Source organism: Melanerpes formicivorus, unplaced genomic scaffold (genome assembly GCF_026170545.1).
Source record: "Melanerpes formicivorus ecotype bairdi unplaced genomic scaffold, bMelFor1.0.p_v2 SCAF_5, whole genome shotgun sequence".
NCBI lineage: Eukaryota > Metazoa > Chordata > Aves > Piciformes > Picidae > Melanerpes > Melanerpes formicivorus.
The window spans coordinates 30,012,029-30,024,263 of NW_027142357.1; the positions used below are offsets into that span (position 1 = coordinate 30,012,029).

Below are 12,235 nucleotides of genomic sequence, written 5' to 3' on the forward strand. Positions count from 1 at the left end.
CATCAGGTGCTGAGGGGTGTGCTCAGGCAGCAGGGTTCCCACACCTGTCTGTCTGAGATTGAACATGGTCTGCAAATCCGTCCACTGTTATTAAATCTCATGAGTACTGATAGCTAGGTCTGTTGGAAGAGAGGAAGAAAAATATCCCTGTTATTATACAATTTCACTTCCAAGTTGAGAAAATGCCTCCAAGGACCCACAGGAAACATAATTTGCTGCTTGTGGCTTTTCTTTTTTATTATGAAAAAAACTGTTGGAGAAAGGTATTCTATGTGTGTGTCTCTCTGTGTATTTACAACTTGTGTCACCATTTTTAGGCTAGTCTAAAAGCAGTAGGCCCCAGTGTGGTTGCCAAGGGAGCCCACTCTGTCTTACATGCCATATGCTAAGCATGATGGTTTCAGAGAGAATAATAAATGAAATGGATTATTACACATTGACTTCAGTAAAGCAAAGAGGCCAAGAGTTTCTTAATAGAAAGGTGGCCCATTTATAGTGAGAGAAATAGATATTAAGAAGAAGAAATGTCTTTAGAGACGCTTGGTTAAGTAATGGAAAGGCCATTTTGGTGGTTGTTTGGTGTTTTGTTTGTCTCTTCTCTTTTTTTTCACTGTTGTATAATGTTGAACAGGACAGCATCATTAAGCTAGACTCTTCTAAATTTGATGCCATTTCTTTGAGAATCTAAAAAAGCTCAGGTCTCTTGGTGGGTGAGATAAACCTGAATAAACACATCTATTTTGGTGTCTGTATTTGCATTTGGGACTCTGGGAAGAAATACAGGAATTCATTATTTCTGACACGAGGCACAGAAATGCATGTGAAGAGGTCACCTCACTTCACTGGCCCATGCCATGGCTGTTTAAAACCATAGGTAGAAATGCAGCTGTTAATATCACACTCTCCCCATCCCTCACCAAGTGCATGGCCAGTCCCTCTCTCCCACTGATTGGCAGAGGCTGAGTAGTGCTGTGCAAACCCGCTTTCCCTGTTGTGAGGCAGTGGAACTAAGCAGCTGGAAGCTGCTGGAAGCTGCTTAGCTCGGACCACAGTGGGGTAGCAAGAGGCCCACATAAGGTCGTGCCAACTCATCTGTTTATATACCTTATGTTTTACTTGGAAACCACCGATTTTAGCCAGAGTAAAGTCATATTCAGTGAAAGAGTGAACGTGCTCAAGCATGTTTTACAGTGCCATTGCTGTTTTGTTTAGTTTTGATTAATAAATTGAATTATCCATAGCTATGCCAGCATTCCTGGAATATGAAATGGATGCCGTGCCTGAGGGAGTGCAGGGCACAGGGCTGGTGCTCCACTTCAGTGAACACAGTGGCACAGTTCTGTGCAAGTGAGGTAGAGGGATTGAGGGCAGTTGTCACACAGGAGGGAGCAGCATCACATGGAAGCAGACAGCCGCTCCCTGGAGTTCCCTGGCTGCTGAGGCAAGGCCTAATGCTAGGAGAGGGAGCAGTTTTGAAGCAGGGCAGTGGCTTTTTGTGAAGTGTATAAGAAAAGACATCCAAATGTGTTTTTCCATCTCGGTGTGGTTTTGCATTGCAGCAAAGAGGTGATAGGGCACTTGTACTGGAGCTCCTCCTGGAGCGGCAAGTTTTGAGGGGCTGCTGACAGCCCTCAGATCCCCATGGCATTTCTAAGTGGGCCCACGTGGCCAGGGTGATTCACTGGGGGGCCTCAATTAAAGTAAGAAAATGTGGGATCCCCTCTTTCCTTTGAGTCTGACCTACAAGTCAAGCAGCAATGGATTTCCGAATTTTGGACTGGACTCTTTTCCACTGCCCAGGCACTGAGATGATGTGTTGCTGGCATGAAGGCTTTCACATAGCTGATACATTCCTGTTTGTCTCCTGCAGAAACTCTGTGGCTCCAACTACCCCATAAGCATTGCCTTTATTGTGGTGAATGAGTTCTGTGAGCGCTTCTCCTACTATGGCATGAGAGGTACGTGGCCTGTGTCTTGGGGATGTCTTTCCCATCCCTGGGTTTCTGTACACACTGGTCTGGTGTCCCAGGGCTGTGCTGTATGTGGTCTCAGCTGTCTTTCAAAATAAATTGGCATTTTGGGTTGCAGGTATGAGCAGTGTGCCCTCACACTGATGCTATAATTGCTGTGAGCAGAAGCTGGGACTAGAGAGCTCCAAATGTACCTTCCAGTTTAAATTTGTGTACAATTCTCTGTATCAGACCTGGTTTCCCAGCGTGTGACTGCTTTCATATTTGTGCATGATCGGTGTATTTGGGAGTTGAATCATACAGGCACCTAATTTGCAAATAGAAAATGTGCATTAACAGAACTACAGGTTACAGTAAGATAAGCTAGAAAATATTTTTTTCCAGCTGAACATAAACGTTTATGAGCACAGAACTTCTGATACTCATATATCTCATTTTAGCTTTCCCTGTGTTGAAGGTTGTGAGGAACAGATCTCAAAGCACAGACCTTTCCACTGCGGTGTTCATAGCTGCTAGGCAAATCAGTGATTTTTCTTGCTGCCCTAATCCTGCTTACCTGCAGAGATGCACATTAATTATCTGATGCAATTTGTTTGTTTCCTTTTAGCTGTCCTGACACTGTATTTTTTAAGCTTCTTCCACTGGGATGAGAATCTCTCCACTGCTGTGTACCATGCCTTTTCCGCGCTCTGTTATTTCACACCTGTCATTGGAGCCATTATGGCAGACTCCTGGCTGGGGAAATACAAGTAAGTGAAGAGATCTCTCTAATTCAGACAGCATACATCTACACCGTGCAGCCTGTGCAAAGGCAGTGCTGTGTGTGCTCCCAGTTTTGAGCTAGCTCAGAGTGCAGCAAAGCTACGCTTGCCAAGGTCAGCTCCTCTCTGTTAACGGATGAACAGCTGATCTGTTTGCTCATGCTGTTCTGTGCTCGTCTTTCACCCAAGGGCCAACATGCAGCAAAATTGGAGCACATTAAATGTCACGAGCACACTTTTCCTCCACCGTCCTTCCTTACCCACCTGGAGGAAGATGAGGGGCAGGGTGATTAAATCTAAGCTTGCCAAGATCTGCTTCTGAGGAGGATTCCAAGATGGCGTGGAAGTGGTGTCATCCTCTGGATCTCACAGTTTCACACAAAATCAATCACAGAAATGTCACTAACTGTGCTATATTTATGCATTCACAGCATAGGAAATGTGTGAGCAAACACATTTTTGTGCCAGGGAAATGTGGGTTCACTCAAAACACATAACCAGGTAAACTCTCCCTAAGTTAGGCAGTCTTCCTTTCCACCAATAAGTTGTGGGGCCATCATCTGGTGAGCAACTAGATGTAGGACTTTTCTTTGCTTGGCAGTTTGTTCATTGTCTGAGGTGGTTTGGGTGTCAGAATGATAAAGTGCAGCTGAACTCCTCTCTAGGGCTAAGCACATCTGGCAGAAGAGTCTCAACAGGCAAAAAAACCCCCAACAAACAGCTGCCATATGCCTTTCCAGCAGAAAGTTCTTGAGGAGATATCAATGTTCTTTATTGTTTGTGCTCAATTTTAGTCATTCTCTTGTCTCTTTGAGTGAAAAAAATAACAGTGGAGGTTTATTAGCTTCATTATTCCGGGTCATCTAGCAATGTTCATTGGTATTTGAGGATATCTGTTTTGCAGTGTGATGTTGTGAGAAGATAAATCCTTATGCAGGCTTTTGTGTGATAGGCTGGAGGCTTTCCTTGGAGTAATCCCTATAACTTAATGGGAAGTGGCATTTGCTATAGTAGCTGGACCTCAGCCAATACCAAGGACAGGAACACAGATTAGAGGGGCTTTTAGATATGATCTAATGTGACTCTAAATTAGCTGTTGCAACCAGGACTTGGATGTGTTGAGGACTGCTTCTGCACTGAAAGCTCACAGGGCTTCTTGTAGTGCCTCTATCCTAACAAGTCCTTCCATTCTTTCTGTATGTGTCTAGCCTACACATAACTCTGTTGATATTTCTTAATCCTGAATGTAAAAAAGGAACAAAATACAGTCAAAAGCTTGATACTCCTAGTCATATTTCTTCTGCCTCACCAAGACATTGGGAGGCAGATAGATGAGCTCTGTTCTTCAGAGGTACTTGGGATCTAAACCAGACTTGTAACAGGGAAACCACACTCCTAATTCAGATGTGTTAGTCAGGTGGGTCAAATGTAGGCAGCAGCCCCTATAGACATCTTCCAGTCAAGGGATTAGGCCTATGCTGCAAAATGCCAGTTTCTGTTGATCTGGAAACTGTGTTGGATCTGAACAGTACTCTTCCATTTGCAATCTTTCAGGCATGACAAGACTGGAAGATTTTTATTTTATTTTGCTCAGCAAATCTGCAAGAAAAGCAGATCCTCCTTAATCTGAATCCATTTGCCTGTCTCTTTCTTCCAGTGCGCTCAGTGTTGACACAAAAGAGTTGTTGCTGCCTGCTGTAGCAGCGGTATGAGCAAAGCAGTTCCCTGTGTGTCTGCCAAGTGGACCTGCCGTATCAGGAAGCACAGACACGCTCTGGTTTTGGATTGTACGTCACCCAGCACCTTCAGTCACTACTGTTTGCTTTCCTCACAGGACCATCATCTACCTCTCCATTGTGTATGTGGTTGGCCATCTGATAAAGTCAGTCGGTGCAATTCCATCCCTAGGCAACCAGGCGGTTCATGTGTAAGTAGCTGTTGAAGCTGCAGTGCTATAGTAGGTTGTGATGGTAGTTGGTCTGCCCAATACTGTTATTTGTTTTACCTGCATCAGGTCAGCAGTTTGGGGCTGTGCATGGGTTGCTTTTATTAGGGAAGGATTTGGGATATCTGAGTAAGAACAGAAGGGCAGAGTGAATGCACCAGAAAGAGCTGGAAACTACCACAGAGACTATAAGCCCTTTGAGGTAGGGACCTCTGATCACCTTCTCTGCTGTACAATGCTACTGGAATTTGGTCTCCGCCATCTAATAGCCTACATTTCTCCCTCATTTCCTCCTCATCATAGCTGCCCAGCTCAGCAAGGTTCCCATGTACACATGTGAGCACAAAAATACTTTTTCTGATGCAATAGAGGAAGGCTCTGTCTTTCCACAGGGTACAACACTTCTTGCCCTCTGGATTCTGAACTGTTAGGCTTGTCAGAATAGTTTCCCCAACTGGCATCTCTGAAACCACCAAACTTTTTTTTGCCTAGGTGGCCTCAGCTCTAAAAATATGCACATGCAAGCAGGAGCACATTTCATTTACAGAACAGTTTTCTTTAGTTGCAGATTTGGCAAGTCCTATTCCCTACAGACATAATCTGTTGGGCCAACAATAGTATTTTGAGGAGTGCTGGGAGGTAGAAACCATCCAAGAATTAGCCTAATTCAAACAGTTTCTCTGCACTTAGCCAGGCTGGAAGGCTATAGAAAAAAGGCACTTAAAAATTATTTTTTAATCCCTTCCCCCCCCCTTTTTTTTTTTTCTTTTTCTTTTCACCTTTTTTCTTCTTCTTCTTCTTCTTCTTCTTTTTTCTTTTTTTCCCCTTCCCCTCAAATGATCTCTGCAAACTTTTGCTCTCATATGAGTGAAAAATAATCCCACGGATCTTTGATCTTGAGTACGTCCATTGGGCCTCAGAACAGCAAGAATCTGACAAAAGTAGTTTGGTTAATTGGCTGGTACTGACTGCAGAAATGAGGATAATTAATTTGTTTTTCATGCTTTTCTGGCTCATCATCACTACCCATGTGCGAATGACAATGATACCAGAGGAATCATGGTTGGGTGGCGCTCTAAAATGCTCTCATAAGCACCGGAAAGGTTCTGCAATGGTGATATTTTTGTTCTTGCATGAAGGGTCCTGTCTATGGTTGGTCTGTTTTTGATCGCCCTTGGAACGGGAGGTATCAAGCCCTGTGTCTCTGCATTTGGTGGGGACCAGTTTGAAGAGGAACATGTAAGATTTCTTTTCTTTCCTAAAATCTGCAGTGTCTACTTACTTTATGAGGATACTTACGTGATCAAATCCTACCATACTAGAATAAAGGCCAGTTTGCTAGGAGAAGATGTGGTAAGATCTGAAGTAGGATGATATGCATAAAACTTGAGACAGTCTGGATGCTTCGGGAAAGGAAAATGACAACAGAGCAGGACTGATATTGGGAAGGATAGGTCCTAATCGCATGAAATCATCTAAATGTTAATTAGGTGTCAGAGTAGTGGGAAAATCCTGTATCATGGAACTGTAGTCATTTCTGAACCATCTTAACAGGGACAACTATAATGCGCTGCGATGGAATACATCAAATGAAAGAGAAAATCCTATTACTGGACTATGTTTCCTTGGGAATTTCAGCTCAAATCAGTCATAGTCTGTCAGGTGTTGTTCAGACACTCCCATTATGCAGCACGATGGCTCAACCAGGGATAAGGTGGGGCTTAAAGAAGCGAAGCAGGTCAGGGAGTACTAATCCACAGGCAAAACATGTCATTTTCAAATTGACCTGAAATAAAGCACTTAGATTTATGCTGACCTAACACACAAATAAAACCCTCAGTTTTCTCAATGGCACTATTCAAATCAGCAACTTCTGTGCGTGGCTTAAGTCCTTAAATATGCAGAAAGCCACTGCTACATGAAAAAAAAAAAAAGAAGTAGTAAGTATTTGGATCTGTGATGAATAGTCTTAAATTCAAGGAGGATTTATTAGGGCTGGCAGGGAGGAAAATTTTTCCAGACACAGATCTAGAGAAGTACTGTAAAATATTAGGATCTTTGGGAGATGGTAATTGCCATCAATGGAGATCCTGAAGAAGGACTTCAGCTAATGGTCTGTCAGGACAGGTACTGGTAGCGCTGGATAAGGGATGACCCCTTGGCCTTAGACAAGGGATGGGAGCTCCATAAAGCAGTTTGCTGTTTGTCTTTTGCAGTGTTCCTGCATGTAGTTTTATTATTAATTCATTAAATTCTAGAGTGCTTTATTTTAAAATTTTGGGAAGACTTCTGCTTTCTGCACAGGAACTTTGTGGTGTTCAAGTGATGTCACTCATGGTTATTAAGTAGTTTAAAACACAGTATGTTTCATGATCATTTGTTCAAAACAAACCCTTCTGCAGACACATCCATCCTGTGCTGTCAGTTGGACCTGATGCTTTAGAGGATGCTGCAGAAGAGGGAGCAGCAATCACCTGGTGCTCACCAGCCTCCCCAGGCTGGCACTACAGCATGTGTGGGAATAGTCAGCATGCATACCAGCATGTGGGCATCCCAACTTGCAGTGCCAGTAGTTGTCCCAAAAGGATTCTAACAGGTGTCACAGCAGCATATTCAGAAGTGCTACTTCTATGAATATTAATGATTAATAATGTTTATCCAGCATCTTTCAATTACCACCTAATTACGGTATGATAATATGTACCACTTATCTTCAGAGTGGTTTATAGACTTCAGCTAATGAATCTCAGCACCTCAGTCAGGAACAGACATACTATTTCTCCTAAAATTACAACCACAGCTGAGTCACAGAGGAAAAACTTGAATTGGTTGTGGTTTATTCTCCATCACTCAGACTACACCTTCCCAACAAATCTATCAAAGGCTCAAACATTCACCTGTATGTTGCCTTCGAGAGAAAAAACTAATTTAGAGAAAGGAAACTGTAAAATGCATTCTGAAAAGGACAATGCATTCTGCTCTATTTATTCTTTTCAGAATAGGAAGTTTTGTGTTTTACCATTTTGAAATGACTTGGCCTTTCAGAAAGGAAAAGAGAAAAGGTTTTATGCTATGTGATAGTTTTATGCTATGTGATAGGAAACTGGAATGAGAAGTTTTGATTTTTGTAAGGAATGAAAGGAAAGGTTTGGGGCCAGTCAGAGTATTTCACCCTTCTGGAGTGGTGTTTGAGAAAACTTCTCCCCCCCTCCCCCCCCTTCCACTCCAGGTAGAATAAAATTCCTAATGCAATGAAGCATTTGATTTCCCCTTCATTTTCAGGATACTAAAAAACTTCCTTTGAGTCCCTAAGGACATAGGCTTAGTTGTTCCACCTGGAAACTAGGGATGTGGTAGTTCTGTGTATAAAATGAATAAATGGTCCCTGCTGTTCCCATATGCAGACAAATTGGTGTTTTGGGGTAAATGCACACCATTGGTGTGGTTTTCTCTGAAGTACTTTATGAGTATGGTGGTCTTGGATCTGCCACTTTGAGAACAGTACTATTCAGTGAATCAGCAGGAGTTCAGATATGGAAAGCAGATTTATCTGCAGGAGATTTCCAAGCATCTTTGTCTATGGGATTAGGAGTCTAAACTAAAAATGCCTGAACAAAATGATATTTATGATATGTTGTATGAACGCAAAGGTTCCCGTGCATGTTAATTAAGGCCCAAAGCTTCTTTCAGTGTGATGTGGTGTTTAAGGTACTAAGTAGCTTGCTTTTTGTTTCTTTATTTTCTGGTTGCCAAGGAGATCAAATTAGCTAATCCAAATCATGTTGCTAATGTATGTCTGCTCCAAAAATTAAGAAAATTGGGAGGAAATTATTATTTCCTTTCTCCCAATCAATATAACTTGCAAGTTGCTGGGTCATTATTTTTTGTGTTCACTTCTGCTTTTCTTTGAACATATTTTTTTCCATCACTCAAACTTGAAAATGTATGAAATAGGATACTCCAAATTCTTTTTGCATCACTACCCTCTTCTCTTACCAGCACATTCTTTTGGTAATTGTTGCTCTAGACTTTATCATGTCAAGAGCTGTATGTCCGAGTGTTTCTCAGCTCTCACAAATTCTGAGGTGCTCAGATACAAACGGTTAAAGGTATGGCATGGGAATTTGCCTAGGAGAGGGCCAGACAGGAATAGAGTAGAGTAGAGTAGAGTAGAGTAGAGTAGAATAGAATAGAATAGAATAGAATAGACCAGGTTGGAAGAGACCCTCAAGATCATCGTATCCAACCCACTATCCAACACCATCTAATCAACTAAACCATGGCACCAAGCACCCCATCAAGTCTCCTCCTAAATACCTCCAGTGATGGCGAGTCCACCACCTCCCCAGGCAGCCCATTCCAATGGGCAATCAGTCTCTCTATGAAGAATTTCTTCCTAACATCCAGCCTAAACCTCCCCTGGTGCAGCTTGAGACTGTGTCCTCTTGTTCTGGTGCTGGTTGCCTGGGAGAAGAGACCAGCCCCCACCTGTCTACAACCTCCCTTCAGGTAGTTGTAGAGAGCAATAAGCTTACCCCTGAGTCTCCTCTTCTCCAGGCTAAGCAACCCCAGCTCTCTCAGCCTCTCCTCATAGGCCTTGTGCTCCAAACTCTTCAACAGCTTTGTTGCCCTTCTCTGGACACATTCCAACAAGTCAACATCTTTCCTAAACTGAGGGGCCCAGAACTGGACACAGTACTCAAGGTGTGGCCTAAGCAGTGCAGTATACAGGGGCAGAATGACCTAGGGCTACTCTGGGTTTGGGAGAGAGTGCTGAGGCTACTCGTTTATCTAGATTTCCTTATGGTGACAAATAAGTAGTCACAAAGGTAGAATCAAGAAGAATATACACTTTTTCTAGCTTAGCAGTAGAAACTTCCAGGTAATCAAAAATGCTGGTAAGGAGGGGAGTGTAAGAGATAGTGAAGCCCAGTGCTGTTTGTTCTTTCCCATGGGAAGAAGCTATAGAGATGAATATTATAAGGCTTAAGAATCCTTTAATGCAGGATAAATAATTTATGAGTAATGTATGGATTAGATTGCCTGGGACACAATAAGAAATAAAATTGTAAAAGAGCAGAAGTTGATGGGGTCTTCATAACTGTACTGGGGCAAGGCAAAAAGCCATTAATCCAAGGGAGGAGACACTCAGACTCCTTGAGGGGTAGCAGTGGAAGGCAATGGGTGTCACACCCTCACCCTCCCAATACCTTCTTTTCAAGGGAACATAAAGAAAAGCCTTCCTACCTGCCCGCCTTCCCTGCAGTAATCCCTGAGAAGCTTCTTGCCATATGAAGTAGCAATATTTTCTGTTGGCTGCACCATCAGTCACAGAAAGATTGGTTGTATTTTGGATCCCAGGCTTCATTCCTTAAGAGCTGTCCTCTTTTAGCTGCCTGCAATTTTTCACATTTCCATCTGTTTTCTAGCCTTGTGAATATTGTTTTCTCAGGGAGCAGGAAGAAGCAGGACATATTAAAAGGAGAGGGAACAGAACCAGGTCCCCAAGGAGCTTCCTCAACTCAGTTAAAGGTTTACATTCAAATGATGCTCACTTCATAATGATATGGCTCAAGGTGCCCTAAAGACTTCTCTGCCAGACACCAATCTGTGTCTCAAGCAACATTCCCACTACCTTTACAGGCCCTGGTGACAGCTGGGAGCAAAACTAAATATGTATGGAATTCATTGGCTTCCTGGGCTTGGGCTATCCTTAAATGCTGATTTCCCCTACTCAAGTGTCTCACAGTTGGTGACACAGATGAGTGTGGGGTAGGCCAGGTAACCTGCTCTTCTTTCTCCACTCTGCTGTCCCAGCCAGGCACAGGGAGGTGGTTTAGAGATCTGTCTGTGCATGTGTCTGTGTGTGTGTCTCCCCCACAAGCAAAGAGAGGCTGCTCCCAGTTGAATGCCTTCACACGTTATTCCTACAAAGAGACCACACTCTGCATGAAGGTCTTGATTCCTTCCAGATGATGAATTATGCAGGAAGAAAGGTGATCAACAGGAATCTAGTGATTGTATGAGCTATGTGTTACAACATCAGTTAACTTCTGAACTCTTTCTCTTAGAGCTTGTTTCTCCATCAGGCTCTTGAAATTGCTCCTGGAGATTTAATTTACTGTATTAGTTCAAGGTTGACTTGCCTTGGTTTAGTAATCTCCTGTCTTATGTATACCTCTTATTTGATGGCATTCTGTCATCTATGCTGCTATTACTAGCTCCTCAAAATACACAGGTTTCTTTTGTATTTCTACAGAGGAGAGGAGGAAAAAAGAGCTCAGACATGGGAAGAAATGATGAGCTTGTCAAACCATGTCAAATTGGATTGAATTAGGTGACAGAGCATCTGAATCATGCTACTTGTTCTGAATAAGTAAATCCTCTCCTGTCCTTCCAGTCTCACAACACCTTGGAAGCAGTGGCTTTTCCTCTGAAATGCCCAAAAGCCCCAAAGCACTTCCCAAGTAACTTGAGCTGATTTGTGTGAGCATTTACCGTCACCTGAATGAAAGCTTGTTTACTTAACATTTTATGCTGTGTGTGTCAATATTTAGCCAGCCTTCCTAACAAGAGAATTGATAGTGCTCAATTTGCAAGCCCAATTCTGTGCATTAGCTGTGACATTGATATTGTCTTCTCTTGTTTTAGACCTCAGAGAGAAGCAAGTTTTTTTCCATCTTCTATTTATCCATTAATGCTGGAAGTTTGATCTCCACGTTTGTAACTCCTGTGTTAAGAGGTCAGTGCTGAATTGGAGTAAAACAATAAATTAGCTGCCCTCTGACTACTTTGCTGTGCATAGTTAGGCTCTTATGACAACTGAATGACAGAAATTACAGATCTGTGGAGTGGCCAGTGTACTGCATTTACGCCTTGTTAATCCTGCCATAGCAAGCATAACAGATTTATAGTAGTAGCAGACAAGTCACAGAAACTACGTTCTTGGTTGTATTTCAAAGCCAGTCTGAACTGTTGAATTTATATGAGAAAGGTGGAAGGACCTATATGGTTGTCTAATCCTCCTTGCCAGTGAAAGATTATTCCCTTGTCTTGCCTGCAGGTAACCTGTGGATGGGAACTGATCTCTGCTGTCCTGTGCAGATGTCAGGGCCAAAAAAATTGGCAGAGCTGGTTTTGAAGTCCTGCTGTCCCCCTCCCACAGGGTGCTGCCAACTTCTGGAGGGCTCTGTCCTGTCACTCCGGCATGTCTTCATGGGTCTGCTTGCAAGATTGTTGCCCTGAACGTCTAGTCTTGGAAACAAAGAACAGGCCTATGTCCCACTTAAGACCTACTTTGCATTCTACCCAGTTTGCACAATCCCTTTTAGTTCCTCAGTCTTGCTGCACTTACTTCACTGTATTGCAGAGCCTTGAAGCCAAGGGGATTGGCACACTCTAAATACCGGCACAGAGGCAGAGCTGCAGGCCGTAAGCAATGGGGACAGGGACAAGGTAGCCTTCACACTCAGTAATTTTTTTTTCATTATGTGCCATCGCCTCCAGGAAGATTTATTTGTTCAGAGTGCTTATTCTAACAGGCCATTCATTCCACAAGT

At 43.0% G+C, this 12,235-nt stretch overlaps 1 protein-coding gene across 6 annotated transcripts in view; it reads left to right on the forward strand.

Moving 5' to 3' along the window:
* SLC15A2 (solute carrier family 15 member 2) overlaps positions 1-12,235 on the forward strand; it is an 85,093-nt gene that overhangs the window by 17,109 nt on the left and 55,749 nt on the right. For all 6 annotated transcript variants that reach the window (XM_068138988.1, XM_068138989.1, XM_068138990.1 and 3 more), the window contains 5 exons: positions 1,871-1,958; positions 2,578-2,719; positions 4,566-4,658; positions 5,816-5,915; positions 11,328-11,418. In XM_068138988.1, the coding sequence (XP_067995089.1) occupies positions 1,871-1,958; positions 2,578-2,719; positions 4,566-4,658; positions 5,816-5,915; positions 11,328-11,418 (514 nt within the window). The remainder of the gene's footprint in view (positions 1-1,870; positions 1,959-2,577; positions 2,720-4,565; positions 4,659-5,815; positions 5,916-11,327; positions 11,419-12,235) is intronic.